Source organism: Vipera ursinii (assembly GCF_947247035.1).
Source record: "Vipera ursinii genome assembly, chromosome: 1".
In the NCBI taxonomy this organism is placed as follows: domain Eukaryota; kingdom Metazoa; phylum Chordata; class Lepidosauria; order Squamata; family Viperidae; genus Vipera; species Vipera ursinii.
The window spans coordinates 294,564,575-294,582,805 of record NC_139512.1 but is presented as its reverse complement, the minus strand read 5'-3'; the positions used below and the strand labels follow the sequence as shown (position 1 = coordinate 294,582,805).

The window sequence follows — 18,231 nt, the reverse complement described above, 5'->3', positions numbered from 1 at the left end:
GACAGTTGGGTACAAGGACAGTCTCTTGAAAATATTTTCTACATTTACACCCAATCATATATAACCAGGGCTTTTTTTCTCATAGAACGCTCAGAATGGAGTTCTGGCACCTTTTTTGGATGGAACCTTGTAGGGTAGGCAAGGCGGGTTGTATGACATGTGTGAGTTCCGGCACCTTTTTCTTTTACAAAAAAAGCACTGTATAACTTAATTTTGTTTTCCAACATAATGGGAGCAGTGCTATAGATTTCCATTTGTTTTTTTCTTGGAAATTACACAAAAATGTGTTACTTAAATCTTAGGCTATTTTGATAGCTTTATTTTGCTAAACTAATCAATAACAACAAAAAAGAAAGAAACGCACACTCAAGCATTAAAAGATCAATGTATTCTAAAATTCATAAGCACAGTCATAATGAGAAATAAAGAAATACACAAAGATCAGAAAATTATGTCATAAACAGAGTTCAAATAATTTTGATAATATTGCTTGACATTGTTCTTTGCCCTCTTTTTAAAAAATATTAATTCAAATATAGCAATCCATTTTTGCAAGGCAGGTATAGATTTCTCCTTACTATAAATTCATTTAACCAACAACTCTCATGCCCAACATTTTCGAAATTTTTGCTAGGTTCCAAATACCGGAATATGCCAAAGAAGAATATGTGTACTATTTAACATATGATTAATCCGAAACTGTAATACGAACAATAGGGTAAGAACAAATCATATGGGAAAATGCTTCTATCCCTAAATTACATCTCCACCAGCAGGAACACTGCAACCAATCCTCACTAAATTTTATTTGAGGCATCTAGTACTGAGGTCCCCAACCTTTTGGGCACCAGGGACCAGTTGCATGGAGAAAGGTTTTTCCATGGACTGAAGGGGGCGTGGTTTTGTGTGCTGCCTGCATCCCACGAATGAGCCTTTGCTTGTTTGTGCGGCCCAGCTGCTGGCATGCCGCGGCCCAGTACCGGTCCACGGACTGGGGGGTTGGGAACCCCTGATCTAGTAGAAATAAAGCAAATTTAAATGTACTACATTCATTTTAAGATTATGGGAACTTAATTGTATCTTTAATGCAATTCTCCACTGGATTATAAGGATATTTAACTATGCAATTCCAAAGGTCATGTAAATAATATCAATTTCATCAATTTCCTTCAACTTCTTATAAAGAAGGATAACTGGTTTAGGAGCCACAGATGATTCTTCTAGTTCTTCTGACAACTGCAATGCCTTCAAAACCTGTTAACAGATCCAGATCCAAATAAACCAAATAACAAAAACTTAAGTTGCACACAATGCCAAGAGGTATTCTAAGCTGTTATCAAAATAAATTCTGCAAAAGCTGTAAGTAGCTTCTTCCAAATGACTGGATCCAAAATAATGAGGCTATTTATTCAGTAGCAAATTATGATATCCCATTATGCAATCTTTTCATAACTAAAAAGAGTAATTATAGAAGAGAATATGTGTAGCTCAGGATTGAACTGTGGGGTCCCTGGTGCTTTCTGAGCCTAGTTGTTTTCTTGTAGATCTCATCACCAAACTGTAACGTATATATACTGTATATAGCATATTAATATATTTGTCAGTTTGTGGTTAGGCAAAGGTTGATAAAATCCATGGTCCTGTATATCTCAGTCTTGATGTATTTGGTTAGGTCAGATGTGCTGTGTAGTGAGGCTAGAATTCTGGCCAATTCTGGGTCTATGGATGTAAAAAGTGCTGCGGTATCAAATAAACCATGATTTCATCTTCATCTATTGTTATATCTTCAACTCTTTGGAGGCACTGCAGAGTACTTGCTTCCCTTTGTGAAGGGTCCAAGCTTTTTTGTCAATTCTTTGGTGATGTTGTAGGTTGAGGTCCCTGGTAATGATGGAATTGGATGGAGAGGAATGTCTGGCTAATGGGTTTTGGGGCATCCATAGAAGCGTGGGAGGATGGGTCTACTACTTTTTATCTGCCACTGACCTTCTTTGGTGATTTGACCTTTTCTGGTGAGGTAGCTGAGAATTCTCTTGATCCAGTTATCTCGTTTTTGTATTGGACTGATGTTCGTTGGGATGTAACTTTGTCTTCTAGTAATTCTTTTGCTTTTTGTCTATATTGTGATTTGTCCAGGATAACTGTAGTTTGAGGGCTGCTCTGTCCTCTTGAGTTTTTTTTTCTCATCGTCTTCTGGTCTGTGGTATGATAGCTTGTCTGATGCTTTTTTGAGTCTCTTTGAGAAATCCTGTGGCTTAAATGCTCGTTCTAATACCGCAAAGAATTCTAGTTGATTAGCACCTTCTATGTTATAGCGTAGGCCTTTTCTGTAGAATATTGTGTTCTGTGGTAAATAGTGAGCGGCTGGACATGTTGACCACACATTTGGACTCTGGTGCCTCTTTGATTCGAGGGTTTCGTTTGAGTAGTTTGGTTTGTAATTTCGTTTTCCTTTTTCTGGTGTGTCTCTGGGAAGTAGTCTTGATGGCGGTGGTCAGCCCTTCAACATGCTCTGATGTGTTCTAGTTGTTCCTTGATGTTTTCCATGGTGTGCTGGTATTTGTTTAGTCTGAGACGCGCATCTGTGTTCATGAGCCATATCATTTTTCGCCCACTTCCTTGTGCTATTTTACATCCAGCTGTGCAGTTTATAGAAGCCTGCATTTGACACTAGTGGGCAGGGTATGCTGTTGTAGGGCATTCGTACAAGAACAGCTTTTCCTTGGTGGAAATGTGCCTGCATGCAAATTTCTTCCAACTGCATGTTTTCTGAGGCGCTTGATGCCCATACGTGGTACCGATAGAACAGAATCTTTGTAGCTGAGGGTTGAACTGTGGAGTCTTTGGTACTCTCTGAACCTGGTTGTTTTCTTGCAGGCGTTTCATTACCGAAGTAGGTAGTATCATCAGTGCTAGTAGGGAGTGGATTTGTTCTGATTTTATATACTAGTAGCTTACTCTTGTCAGTGTTGGTGGGAGTGGTCTTGGTGCTCTCTTCATTGGGCTGTTGTTTACTGTTTGGCTTTGAAGAATGGTTTCTTGCAAAAATAAAGGCCATTGGAGTTGGGCAGTATATCAATTCAAATAAATAAATAAATATTTTTTTCTGCCTTGAGATGGTGCATTTTTTTTAATTATTTTTTTAAATTCCATTTATATCCCGCCCTTCTCCGAAGACTCAGGGCGGCTTTACAAACTTAGCAGTAGCCTTCATTCTATGTATATGCCTGCTTATTAGGGCTTTCACACACACACCCCAAGCGGCATTATTACAAAGTCAGCTTAATTGCCCCCAACAATCTGTTGGGGGCAATTAAGCTGACTTTGTAATATCATCACGTTGCACACACAAAAAAATCCTACTTACATTATGGTTTAGCATTTTGGAACCGTAAGGCCTATGACTTAGCATAAGATAGTTTCGTTTACTAAAAAGAATGCTTGACCTCTGTTAATAAACCTACTCCCAGAAGAAACAATTTTGTTACTGAGAAAGGCTTAGAACCAAGCAAATAAAAATAGAAAACTATGTTACAGGTTTTTTATACAACTACAGAAAAAGAAGCATTCAAATTATATGGAAAAGTTCTTAAGAAATAAAAAAAGCACAAGAGATTGAAAACTGAACTGTTGTTCTCCAAAAGTACCGGACTCCCCAATGCTATCAATCCAGCTATCAGAGCCAGCAGAGAAGAGTGATAGAAGTTGAAATCCACCATCTGGGAAGTCTAGATTTTTCTCCTGTCTTAAAATCAAATCCAAAGTTCAGTGCTGTCTAATATCGAGGTTTATGATTTTCGCTCCTTGTAATCTTGACTGTAATCTAGATCTTAGAACCTCTACCTGAATACAAGACTTCTGAAATAAGCAAATCTTCTACACGACACAATGATAGTAAATGAATTCTTACAGAGCTCCATTTTAAAACTAGTCATGGGACAACTGCAGAACTATTAGCAGAACACAATCTCATCACTACACTGTCCACTGTCATCTTGTCAATAAAGTAACAGAAGGACCTGCAGATAGCATACCTTTGATTATAGATTTTTATCCCCATTCATTAACTCCCCAAAATATTAAATTTTAAGGAATAATTTATTAGGATTAGTTTATTAGGGAAAGTACATTTTCTAAGTCACCAGTTACTCAGGTGAGCAACTACGGTGGCAATGGTTTAAAAAAGAAATCTAAAGTCCTACTTCCATCTTGCTTTGGCCGTTTGGCACTGGTAGTTCTCTGTTCCCTTGATTTATTTTTCTCCTTCGCTGGAGTAGCAAGAGATTCAACGGATCGGAAGGAACTACTAGACCCTGAGAAAGAATTCTGCAGTTCTACAGCAAAGTGGTAATCTAAGTGTTCAGTGAACTCCCACACGGCCACGTTTTGGTTACATTTCTCACATAACAAGCAGTCATCCACTGAGGAAGGATCAGCCGAAGACATGGCTCCTTCTTGTGAAAGTCCACGAGCAGTCTGCACTTTTTCTTCTTGAAACGAATCAGGAAGCATTTTCATTGCTGAAGATGCTACATAACCTTCCCCGGTCAAAGTGGTCTCTGGCAAAGATTGTTCTATCAACGGCTGTTTCGGCATCGTGTTTGGGTTGCTTAGTTCCATTAAGCCTTCTGAAACTTGGTTGCTGATGTGACAACTCTTGGTCACAGTAGCTGGTGATACTACCTTATCACTTACGTCAGGAACAAAACACCCAGCGATGGCCTGGGCTTGTTTTTTTTCTGCTGCCCTTTGAAAGAGCATTTGAATAGCATTAACTGCCTTCTTGCTGGTCTCCTTTTTGGGACTTCCAAGGAACTTTGCATTCATACCTTCTTTAATGGTGGTGGTGTGTTGAGTACATTGGCTATGATTAGTCAGGAAGGAAGTAATGTCCGCAGACAATACTGCAGAAACCTCAGAAAACTTGCTTGCACAGAGCTGAAGAAGCGTAACAGGAGGAGACCTAATGACAGAAGCAAATTATCAAAACATTTCAAAATAAAACCACTCTCAAAACTAAACTGGACTATAATTTTTCAGTAATTTGAATTCACTAAGCACAGAAGAATCTGTCCCAAGATTATTCTTTCCGTTTACTCTTTCTTCTAGGACTTCCTTTCAAGATTTTCCTTTCTTTAGTCCAAAACTAAAGCAAGATGCACAGCTGACTTCTGATAACTAGCATTCCAAATTTTGCTCTGTCCCATTTTTAACACAAACTTTGCTACTCACACTATACCACCAGCTTCTTTGCCAACATCTTGCACAGAATCTTCTAATGTGTCTTGGTTGAAGAGCCAGTATATGTTTGGTAACCCTTATTTTTCAAACAGAAAAGTTCCTACTCATCTCAATTCTATTATTTTTCATTTCCTACTCTTACTGCACGTGACAAAACATAAGCAGAAAGGATACAAACATTTTTCCCCTCCAAAGTACCTTATTCTTAAATTCAAGAAATACAATTCTTACCATGTCGCTCGCTGGCCTGCTGCTGTGTTACAGTTCTGGATTAGCGCAAAGGCATCTCTGCTAATTTTTTGAGCATCATACTGGGATAAGGCACAGCAGCGCACTAAATTGGTATGTTTACCACCCTGCATATGGATCCCAACACTCAATTGTTTAGCTACCCGGTTGTTCTGTGGAAAAATCAAGAAAATAAATAAATGGTGGAAATAGATCCATAAAAGACCATTAACAAAAGTTATTTGAAATATGAAGCCCCTGAAATTTTTCATCACTGAAGATATAGCCAACAGAAAATGGTTAACTTTATCCCGGTAGAGAAGCAGTCCTAAGACTTTTACAGTTTGTGGCTGTAGCCCCTCCCAACTCAGTTATAGTTGCCTTTCTTCCATCTGGGCCAAAAGACAGTAGAATGCAGCCATTAATGAATGGATTAATTGAATTAAGAAATAGGCAATGAATTAAGAAACAGGAAACTCTGAGCTAACGCAAGGAACAAAGACTGTAGAAAAAAAATGGCCTCAGCATGCTTTTTAGATGGTCATGCGCTCGTGACCTCCCGATTGGACTACTGCAACACTCTCTACATGGGGCTGCCCTTGGGGACCACCCGGAGGCTTCAGCTGGTGCAGAATGCAGCTGTGCGGGTTGTGATGGGGGTTTCCCGATACTCCCATGTAACACCTCTGCTCCGCGAGCTGCATTGGCTTCCGGTTGCCCTCCGGGTGAGATTCAAGGTGCTGGTGATGACCTATAAAGCCCTAAATGGCTTGGGTCCGGGATATCTGAGGGAACACCTGCTGCCGGCATCAAGTTCCCTTCGTCCTGTGCGCTCCCACAGGGAGGGTTTTCTCAGGGTACCGCCAGTAAAAGATTGCCGGCGGACAATACCCAGGGGGAGGGCCTTCTCTGTGGGTGCGCCTGCCCTGTGGAATCAGCTGCCTGTAGAGCTTAGGACTGCCCCCGACCTTCGCTCATTCCGCCGGGACCTGAAGACCTGGCTCTTTGAGCTCTCTGGGATTGGGATTTTAACTGTATTTTAACTGGGGTTTTATTTCAAGGTTAATATAATCTTTTTAATTGATTTTAAGTTTTGTAATTTATTGTATTGCTTTTAAAAACCTTGTGAACCGCCCTGAGTCCTACGGGAGAAGGGCGGTATATAAATTGAATAAATAAATAAATAAATATTTCTTTTTCCCAAGCTTTTGTTCCCCTCTTGCCCATCCCACTGAATTTTTTCACCATTTTCTCTCTTCAGAGCAGACATCCATTTATCACCAGAAATTCTACTCAAGATCATGGTCGTCAATTGTGCAGCAGAATACTTGTAAGAAAGCCCTGAATTAAAAAAAACTCATCAATAGCAAAAGCTGTTCTCCCATGTTTGTTCTACACACACACACACACAAACACACACACACTGGTTAGATAACATGATCCCTACCTGGTCTCTGTCCTTATTCAATCTCTCTTCCAGCTCCAAGGCCAACTGCAAGAGCCAATACTGCACCTTCAGATAGCATTACAATACAGTTACAATCTGAAGACTATGGTTAGTATGCTGCTAACTTAAATCAAAAGAAAATCTTCCTTTCTTTCCTTTCTCAAACTTTCAGATTCCTGTATCTTCAAAATCAAAACCAGAATCTATGCGTACATATATTCATAACATCACAAGATCAATACCACATAATCTATGCAGTTGGAAAAGTACCAAAATAAAGAGCAGAATGACTTTCTGCTTATTGTCCAAGAAATCTATAATCCAAATTACTTCAAAATACTATAAGAACTATAGGGTATTTCCACTAATGGAACTCTCAAAGGAAGTTTTCCAACAGCCTCTTTATTGATTGCTGAAGATCTAAGTGCAGTGATGCAAAGGTAGAGGTCTTATGCCCCATCCTCCAACAGCAAATCATATTTACCCCTGCACTATGGCAGTAAAAGAGCTATTGGTTATTCTGAGTTGACATTCTACGTCTACCTCTTTAATCCTAATTTGAGTATGGGCCTCCCTAAAATGGGAGGATAATAGGACACACTCCAGATAATGAGAAGGCAGTTGGTTGGGTCTGAATATTTCTATATAGTTTCCGCTAGAATTAAGGAGTATGATAAAGGGCAGTTATTTTGGAATTCTGAATGAATAAGTCTATACAAATTTTGCCAAAATGTATTCCAATTGGCTCAAGACTTGCCAGTCCAAATGCGCATGCTAATCTCTCTGCACATTTTTACCTGCTTCTGAGTAACCAATGCTGTTTTTCCAGGGAAATTCTTACTGCAACCAATGGACTTGGGCAATTGTCTAGCTTTCACAGGCTCATAGTCAATTCCTCTGCACAGTTCGTATAACCAGGATCTGTAAATCATACACAGAACTTCAAGTAAATAATTCTTCTAAGTTTGCGACTAATCGTTGATTTATGTTGCTATTTGTTTAATTATCCAAAGTATTTGGAAGTTACATCAATTTAAAATAAAGGATTCCAAAATCCTTCGGAACAGGCCCTTGTCACGAAGGTTGTACCATTTATATATTTCCATTAAAGCCACATTTTGCTCAGTAGATTCCAAAGTTCACCAACTAGGTGCAAAATAATGGTTCAAAAAGGCAGATACAGAATTAAGGAACAAGGAGCCTCTTATACGTACTGTACCTACATTTTTACACCCACAAATCTACCCTTTCTCCTCCCATTGAAACACTGCGAATCATAAACTCTTTTTTTGTGGAGTACTACAAACCAAAAGTAACACCGGCCACCCAAAGATCCACCTCTGTCCACCTGTTTTACATTACTATGACGTATTCCCATTTATATTTGTTGTATCTTAGACATCTATGAATTCTATGCTGAGCTCAATGAAGTAAAAACAGGAGGTATCGTGTAAAAACATAAAAAGATGAGTCCAAGTGATCTATACTTGTGGCTGAAGGGAAGTTGGGAATATAATCCAATAAATTGCTGTTATTACCTGGAAAGCTATTACAGGAAGATTTCATTTGGCACTCATTCATTTAATATCCCACTTATCAATTCAAACAGCATTCCAAGGGGTTAGAATAGTTCCACATTGTATCAACTAGTCTTATGTTTTATTTCTTATCATATTTGGCTGATTTTTTTTCACTAAAAACTCCTCATTTCAAAATAGAACATATTTCATATAATACTGCATTTGTTTTTCATTGCTTCCCAAAATGTCTATTTTTCCCCTGGAATAAGTGAATGAGCAAAAGAAAACATAAGAACATGTTTCTCAGCAGAACTAGCCTACTGTCTATACACTCCATTCCAAGTACTGCACAGCCTATACTGTATAAGCCAGTGATGGCGAACCTTTTAGAGACCGAGTGCCCAAACTGCAACCCAAAACCCACTTATTTATCGCAAAGTGCCAATGGCAATTTAATCTGAATACTGAGGTTTTAGTTTAGAAAAAACAACTCATACATTAACATCTTTTGCCTTAAAAGAAACACACAATAACAAACCTTTGAATGATACAAACAACGTTTTACTGAAAGGTAAAAAGTTTGCATTTGGCATGCTTTTGAACAATTAATGTGATTTTTTCTGTTGTATGCACGCTGATAATTTGTCTAACCTGGGCTTATACTTTGTAAGTTTGAGAGTAACACACGCAGCACTCAGGTCATCTGTTAGTCTGTTTCTGGTGTCAGATTTGATATAATTCAAAGCTGAAAACAGCGCGCTCACTCCGGAGGCTTGTTTTGGTTAGGAAGGGGCTTGAGAAATGGCTTTTTCCTGTGAAAACTTAGCCAAAGAGCAAGACACGCATGTCCACAGAGAGGGCTCCAAGTGCCCCATCTGGCACGTGTGCCATAGGTTCGCCACCACTGGTATAAGCACAAAAAGAAAATGCATAGAAACCAAAATTTCAAAAAAGGGACTTGCCCAGTCTTCTCTCCAAAATGTGTGTGAAGCTGTGATTCACTGAACTGGATCAGCTCTCCCATATACTGCACTCCGAGACATTCAGTAATAGAAGCACCTAGTTTCCCTCCAAGGTTGCGACTATGGGAGAAAAAGAAGCCAATTGGATGGAGAATGGAAGGTACGAGATCCGGGTACCCATCAACAAAAGTATTCAGGTAATCACCCAAAGAGCAAAGGACTGTAGGATTTGCGCTATTTGACGAATGGTTAAAGCATATTGACAGAATCGGTAATGAATAAGTAGCTTCTGCCTACACTAGTAGGAAGCAAGCACAAATATGCCCAAGCAGTAACATGCAAGAGAAAAGCATTACTTTGAAATTCATGGCTGTATCCTCAGTTTTACGTACATGCTGCTGATTGGCATCTTGCTAAAGAGTTGAGGAACAGCCCCCTGTGATACCAGAGTCTGTCGATTTGGTTTGTTGAGGCCACAGGCCAGTTTTGCTAATACCTGAAATGAACCAAATGGCTAGTTTAGCAACAGTGGCTTTTCAATTTCCCCAATTCAAATTTTAGAAGAAATCAAAGACATAGGGCAAAATATAACTACTCAAAATTATACAAAGATAGAGGGTGACTGTATTGTGGAATATCAAGGATACAATGACACACTTAACTTATTTAACCAAAAGAAAATAGTATCTGGTCAAAAATATAAGTTCTCATATATGTTTTCCCTCATTTTTATTCTTATCTATTATTTGCATTTACGGTAATTCATTCTATGGCCAAAACTCCCAATATAATTGTGTTTATTCTTAGTACCAGGATCTATCAAATTACAAAAACATGTAAAACAAACTTGGAAAGAATGATCTGTTCACAAGCAGACCTTTCTATAGAATTCTGGAAAATAATGCATTAGCTTCAACTTGGGCTACTTGCTTTTTGGTCCAGGATAGAATTGCCCCACTTTGTGGGTATTCATTCCAGTTTGTCCTGAAAGCCTTTGAAGGTTAAGTGGAGTAAGACTAAGCCTGAGCAGGTAGCAGACTTAGAATGTTCACCTCCTGGGGGAAGCCACTTCAGTGCTGAATAAGCTGCATTATTTTTTGTTATAAGAGTTTACGAGATTCCTCCAATTATATAAGGAGGAGGATAGGTGGCTCCAGTTAGGTGGGCAGATGGAAGTGTGTTTCAGGGAAAATAACAGGTCAGGTTATGAAGAAAAGAGAGGAGATAACTTGTGCCAGTTCCTTCCTCCTCTTGTTACCTTGATGGACTGTGGTAATCATATTGGCTTTTACCCTTTGGCCTACAGATGTTGTTGCTAAATGCCAAGTTAGTAAATAAGATAGATTTCCCTCACCCTCGGTTTGACCATGGATGAAGAGGCTGATCTGGAGTATAACTGAACCCTGACTCAATACAGTCAGAGGAGCTGCTCTTGTCAATAGGAACACTCTCTCTCACTCTCTCTCTCTCTCTCCCTCCCTGGATTCTGAACTTGGGACAGACTTGAAAATCTGTGGATGCCCTGCTGCCTGCCCTAAGGTGAAAGGCAGTATTGGGTCTAGGACAGGGGGAGGGAACCTTGGCTCTTTTATGACTTCTGGACTTCAACTCCCAGAATTCCTGAGTCAGCATGGCTGGTTCAGGAATTCTGGGTATTGAAGTCTACAAGTCATAAAAGAGCTGAGGTTCCCTACCCCTGGTCTAGGACATCTCAACATTCAAGCCACAACTGTTTTGGCTGAGACTTTATGGCCTTGTAGCAACCACAGGCCTGTCATAACTTATTACTGATGAAATACGTGCCAGGTTACACTCTGTAATTGTTTTTTCTAACGGGCAGAAGGATGGTGGCCTGAAATTGTGGGACTTTATGTCTGTTCCCTTTTTATGGACAAACCACTTGCCATGGGATTAGATTTGTAGCAACTATTTCTCTTCCTAGAGGTGGAGGAAGAGCACCCAACCCACTGTATGTGGTACATATCTCAGCTGAGAGCAGTTAGGCAAATAAGAAGACGACTCATCTGGAAACTGACTCACTATAAGCATATTTTAGGACATAACAACCCAAAAATAATTTTTACTCCATCGTAGCATCTCCTCAGTATTATCCAGCAAAGCTTTCCCAAGTGCTTCAAAGCCTTCCTTTCTTCTTTCTCTTTTATATTTCCTCCATTCATTGGATACAGATTTTGACATAGACCAATGAAGACTTGTATATGTTGAGTTCAACATTAGAAAACAAGCAGCCATACCTTATTGTGAGAAATTCCAACAGAACATTGAAATCCAGTGACAGACTCCACAGCAGCCCTCATTTCTTCCATAATCATTGCCCCTACTGTCAGCTGCAATTCTGGATTGCTGGGATCTCCAAAAGGCAATGACTTGAGCCACTGGCACACACCACGTTGCCTTATCTCCTCTAAAACAGAACACAAACTGATTCAAAGCAAGCATCTTGCTAGACTGTTAACCATTTATAACCATATTAATTAATGAACCACATACCAATATACCAATAAGCTGTTTAGTATCTAATGCCATTCATTATATAATGCTATGGTACAGTGATAATATATATAACCTTACACAATGCATTTATGCGACTGTAGCCTGTGAGACCCATTCATAGCAGACCAAAAGGCATAAAGGTTTGCTCAGTTTATACAAGATGTAAAAAATCATAATAAAAGTTTGAGGAATATACAGCATGGTTCCTAAAAAAATAGACGTGAGAAAACTCCCAGTGCTGGACCAAACAAGTTTTGCTGGAATGTATACTTATGTAAAAGGGACTACTGTCCTAGAGAGTCAGCACACAGAATGAGCATTTTGTGTTGGTGTTCTATTTTGATTTTTTCTGGAACTCAAACATATTTTAATTTAATTTAATAATATTTATATACCGCCCTTCTCCCTGAGGACTCAGGGCGGTTCACAGGGCAGAATAAAATACTAAATACAAACGTTAAAACAAGATTAAATAATTGCCCATATTAAAACAGTTGGAATAAAATTCTAAAACACCTAGTTAAAATTAAGCACAAAATTAAAAAAAACCCCACCAATCCCCATCAGGCTAGGCCGGCTTGAACAAACAGAAACGTCTTGAGATCGCGACGAAAGGAGCGAAGATCGGGCGCCATCCGGAGCTCTACCGGTAGCTGGTTCCACAGCTCCGGAGCGCCCACAGAGAAGGATCTCCCCCTGGGGGCCACCAATCGACATTCTCTGATCGGTGGCACCCTGAGGAGGCCCTCTCTGTGGGAACGCACAGGGCGCAGGGAGCTTGATGCCGGCAGCAGATGTTCCCTAAGGTACTCCGGCCCCATGCCATGAAGGGCTTTAAACACTGTTACCAGTACCTTGAATCTCACCCGGAAGACAAATGGCAACCAATGCAGCTCACGGAGCAGCGGTGTAACGTGGGAGTATCGGGAAACTCCCAACACAACTCTCGCGGCTGCATTCTGTACCAGTTGGAGCTTCCGGGTGGTCCTCAAGGGCAGCCCCATGTAGAGAGCGTTGCAGTAGTCCAGACGAGAGGACACGAGCGCATGAGTGACCGTGCATAAATCATCCCGGCTAAGATAGGGCCGCAACTGGCGCACCAGGCGAACCTGGGCGAAGGCCCCCCTAGTCACAGCTCCTATATGGTCTTCCAAGGTGAGCCGTGAATCTAGGAGGACTCCCAAGTTGCGAGCCCTATCTACGGGGGGTAATAGTTCACCCCCCATAGTCAGAGGTGGAACATCCGAATAAACCCGGGATGAAGGTATGCAAAGCCACTCAGTCTTGTCGGGGTTGAGCTGGAGTCTGTTCCTCCCCATCCAGACCCGAACCGCCTCCAGGCACCGGGACATCACGTTGAGGGCATCACTGGGGTGGTTTGGGGTCGAAAGGAAAAGTTGGGTATCATCAGCATACCCAACTCCAAAGCCACGAATGATCTCACCCAGCGGTTTCATGTAGATGTTGAACAGGAGAGGCGAGAGGACCGACCCCTGAGGAACTCCACAAATGAGAGATCTCGCGGTCGACCTCTGTCCTCCTGCCAACACCGACTGCGAACGTCCCTGGAGATAGGAGGAGAACCACTGTAAAACTGTGCCTCCCACTCCCAATCCCCTGAGACGCCGCAGCAAGATACCATGGTCGATGGTATCGAAAGCCGCCGAGAGGTCTAATAGGACTAGGACAGAGGAATATCCCCTGTCCCGAGCCCTCCAGAGATCATTCACCAGCGCGACCAATGCCGTCTCCGTGCTGTGCCCGGGTCTGAAACCCGATTGGTACGGGTCTAGATAATCCGCTTCATCCAGGACCAGAGGGAGCTGATGCGCCACCACACTCTCAACAACCTTCGCAAGAAAGCGAAGGTTGGAGACAGGACGAAAGTTGTTTAATACAGCTGGGTCCAAGGCAGGCTTCTTGAGGAGAGGCCTCACCACCGCCTCTTTCAAGACGGCGGGGAAGCTACCCTCACTCAGAGAAGCCGATATAACTGCCTGGAACCAGCTGCGTGTCCTCTCCCGAGCTGCATAAACCAGCCAGGAAGGGCACGGGTCCAATAAACACATGGTGGTGCTCAGCCTCCCCATGATCCTGTCCACTTCCTCCGGAGTCACAGAATCAAACTCCTCCCAGATGATATCGACAAGACCGCCAGTGTCCTGATCGTCAGACTCTGCCCAGTCAGAGTCCAGACCGGTCCGAATCCGAGCGATTTTGTCCGACAGATGTTGGTTAAACTCCTCGGCACGACCCTGCAAGGGATCCTCCCTCACCTCCTGATTTAGGAGGGAGCGAGTCACCCTAAACAGGGCGGCCGGGCGATTATCTGCGGACGCGATAAGGGTGGCGAAGTGGTTAGACCTCGCCTCCCTTATCGCAGCGAGATAAGACCTAATGTAGGCTCTTAGTCGCAATCGGTCGGATTCGGATCGGCTGGACCTCCAACCGCTCTCTAGGCCCCGTCTCCGACGCTTCATCTCCCGAAGCTCCACAGAGAACCATGGAGCTCGACGGGATCTGCACCGGGTCAGGGGCCGCAGGGGTACAACTCGGTCAAGAGCCTCAGTGGCCGTCCTTTCCCAGGCTTCCACTAAGGCATCTGCCGAGCTGTGAGCAAGGGAGGCAGGTGGGGACCCCAGTGCTGCCTGGAACCTCTGGGGATCCATTAAGCGTCTGGGGCGGTACCATTTAATTGGTTCCAAACACCCACGGCGGGGGGTGGCAAAACGGAAGACCAGCCGCAGGAGATGATGATCGGTCCATGACAGGGGCATAATAATTGGAGAGCCCCCACCAAGATCATCTAACCACCGTCCAGATAAGAAAACTAGGTCAAGGGTGTGGCCTCCCTCATGAGTCGGTCCCGAAATTACTTGCGTCAGGTCCATGGCCGTCATGGAAGCCATGAACTCCCGAGCCAACTCAGATGATCCTCCCAGCGAAGGTAGATTGAAGTCCCCCAAAACTATAAGTTTCGGGAACTCAACCACCAACCCAGAGAGGACATCGAGCAGCTCAGGCAGGGCTGCTGCTGCGTGACTAGGCGAAAGGTACACCAGCAGCAAGCCCAACTGCGCACCAGGGCCGCATCTCAAAAAGAGAGACTCACACCCGACTATCTGAGGAACAGTGGCCTCCCGCGGACACAAGGTCTCCCTCATAACAACATATCACAAAGAGCTAAACTTTTAAGTGAGAAAAGCATGCATGAATGAATCTTTTAGTTCCAAAAGTAAACAAGAAATGTGGGAAACCAGTCTTTAGATAAAAAGAATAAGTAGCACTGAAAGTTTTTTTAGCTTCAATGTGACAATCTCAATTCATCCCTAATAACAAAATCACAGAATATCAAGTGAATGCAGCTGGGGGACAGAATCCAATCTGCTTGCAAATGCTTTTCAATTTGCATAACTGGATAATGGAGTTTCCCCCCCCCTCTCTCTCTCACAGACACATTACCTTTGTTGTCCATATTTTCTTCTTCAAGGCTGTTTGGGAATCCCTGAATATATGTAGTTCTCAACTGCTCTACTGAAATAGGTTGATCCTTCATTTTCTGCAGCCTTTCCTGTATAGTTTGAGTTAAGTCCAGATAAGCTTCATCAATGCTGGCACGTTCAATCACAGCAAAGCGTGACATCACTTCCATCACCTCTATGCTGGCTTCTCTGTATCTGCATAAAGACATACACAAAAATTTGATATTTCTGTTTATCCTACCCTTTCCATCTCAGGAATCTAATAAAAATCGAGCCATCAAAGTGAGGGGTCTGTAGCATTAGTTTTTTCATAGCACCATGTAGTTTGACAACCTACATGAGAACCCCTTAATCACCTTGTTTTTGTATAGCTTCAAAAACTCTGAAATTATGCATCCAAATTCAGCCATAAACTATTCTTGACGATCATAGCTCTATGATTTTTAGCAGAAAGTAATAAAATGAACAGAAAATGAGATATGCAAAGTTTCAGGCTTTCAATATTTAAAAAAATGAGGTAAAATCCTGTCCCATTCCCCACACATACACATACATGCAAAAATTCCTTTAATTCATTCCTAGTGCTACTATTACATCACTGTCCTAAATACTGTTACCATATTATATTTTTAAAGATGAATAGACTGAAATACTGCATCCAGTTTTTTAAGAGGCAGCATAACATGTTTCTTTAAACTGTTTGAAAACAAATATAAATTCCAAAAGCAGAAAATTCACCAAAAAGTAGCTGTGATTAAAAATCATCCTGAGTCATTTTTTTTGTTTGTTTCAGATGGTTTTCCAATTACTCAAGGGGAAAAAAAACCAAGACAAATTGTAAAAGGCTATCAACCCCAAGTTTACCTGGTGAGATCTGCTTTGCCACGAGACTCTGGTACTCTAGCCAACTGGAGATCTGGGCACAATTTCTTGGCATCAGCAGCCCACATGTTTCTTTTAACCCCAAAAGCACGTGCTTCATAGCTCACAGCAATTATCCTGAGTTCCATGAAGGGAAAATATATTAGACATTACACGAAGGACAAAATGATCAACATTTTTCCAATTTAGCATTAGATAAGAACTTACAGAGGTTAACAATATTACCTACAGATTGAATACAACTGAGGATTTTCTTCTTAAATCGTAAAAATTTTTTAGGCATTTTGAGGGAACATTCATGCCTACAACATTTAGAATATACTGAGAAACTATGGAGCCTATGGGAATTGACAGCTGCTGAATCACTGCAGGTACCACAGTGCTAGCGGTTTTATTTCCAGGTTAAAAATACATATTTTGGGCAAGGCTGAGGAAAAATTATCCTATTCAAGGATTCGAGAGTTCTACGTATAAGACACAAAAGAAAAGGACCACAGAAATGTTAAGGAAGCCAATCTGAGAGACATCGGATACTGAAATGAGGAAACTACCAAAGCAGGTCCAGAAACAAGACCGAATATACATGTAAAATCCATTTTTTTCCTGCTATGGTTTATGAATCCACATTATTTAATCTAGATATGTATGCAAAGCAAACCACTGAATGCAAAATACCATTGATGCACAATATTTATGCGTTGTAAATAAAACGCATAAGGTAAGACTTTTTTTGTGTGTGGTCTTGAATCAGCTTTTTGAATCCTGGCAACTGCCTGGATTAGTCCCTGCAGTTTTCTTGGCAACTTTTTGCAAATTCTGCCCTCCTTCCTAGGCCTGAGAGTGTGTGACAGGCGCAAGGTCACCCCGTCGGCTTGTACCCTCATCACACCAAACTGGGTGTGTATGGGGGGGTGGGGGAATAGAACTAGGTCAGGGCTAAGCAACCTCGTCTCTTTTATGACTCATGGACTTCAACTCCCAGAATTCCTGAGTCAGCATAGCTGACTCAGGAATTCTGGGAGTTGAAGTCCATGAGTCATAAAAGAGCCGAGGTTGCCTAACCCTGACCTAGGTTAAAACCGTCTCACCGAAGTCCCAGTGTCTTTTTAACAATGTTACAAGTTATTTTAACAATGTTAAAGTCCCAGTTAAGTTCCAGTTCTTTTAACAACGCCGGAAGAAGACATCACTCGTTTGTTTTCTGAAGGGCGTCATTCCTTCGCCTCAATTATCTACCGCTTCGTTTCGTTTCCCTCGACAAGAAGAGGAACTTCCTACCCGCCGCCTTTCCAGGTCTTATACTGCACCACGACACACGGCTTTCCTTGCAGACCGGGATCCAGGCGTCGCTCCACCTGTATGTAGAAGCAGTCCATATCCGCCAAAGCCACCACTCGCTCCTGCCCCCGAACCATCGCGGTCCACTAACGGCCACCAACCAGGATTAAACCGATGCCAAAAGAGAATTGCGCTATAAGCTCCGGGCCCGAGTTACATTCCCGCCATCTGGAAGGATTAAAAGAAAAAAATAAATAAATCCCTCCCTGGACGGTTTCTAACTTCCGCCCTAAAACACAAGGCACCTTGGGAAACGTAGTTTAAAAGGAAACATAACCGTAGATTGTTGGGGGCAATTAAGCTGACTTTGTAATAATGCCGCTTGGGGTGTGTGTGTGAAAGCCCTAACAAGCAGGCATATACATAGAATGAAGGCTACTGCTAAGCTTGTAAGCCGCCCTGAGTCTTCGGAGAAGGGCGGGATATAAATGGAATTAAAATAAAATAAAATAAAATAAAATAAAATAAAAATAAAAGTATTTTCCTTCGAAGGCAGCTCGACATGCTTTTGTGGACAGATCCTTTTTCCCCCCCTCCTGAGTATGAAAACTATTTGCCTTTTGCCTTCTCTGAGGTTTTTCTCTTTTTTTCCGATTTTCCACATTACCCTATCTGAG

At 41.8% G+C, this 18,231-nt stretch overlaps 2 protein-coding genes across 2 annotated transcripts in view; one reads left to right on the top strand and one right to left on the bottom strand.

Moving 5' to 3' along the window:
• Positions 1–6,841, top strand: part of GTPBP2 (GTP binding protein 2) — a 23,733-nt gene extending 16,892 nt beyond the window's left edge. Inside the window, exon 13 of the mRNA XM_083348604.1 lies at positions 6,731–6,841. Coding sequence (XP_083204730.1) covers positions 6,731–6,819 — 89 coding nt within the window. The 3' untranslated portion in view covers positions 6,820–6,841. The remainder of the gene's footprint in view (positions 1–6,730) is intronic.
• Positions 4,036–18,231, bottom strand: POLH (DNA polymerase eta). Its single transcript, XM_083348602.1, has 10 exons — positions 17,555–18,231; positions 16,259–16,393; positions 15,375–15,589; positions 11,654–11,823; positions 9,791–9,894; positions 9,399–9,518; positions 7,714–7,837; positions 6,917–6,982; positions 5,473–5,642; positions 4,036–4,963 (listed from the first exon to the last, which is right to left on the bottom strand). The coding sequence occupies exons 1-10, from the start codon at positions 17,689–17,691 to the stop codon at positions 4,162–4,164; spliced, it is 2,043 nt and encodes a 680-aa protein (XP_083204728.1). The 5' UTR covers positions 17,692–18,231; the 3' UTR covers positions 4,036–4,161.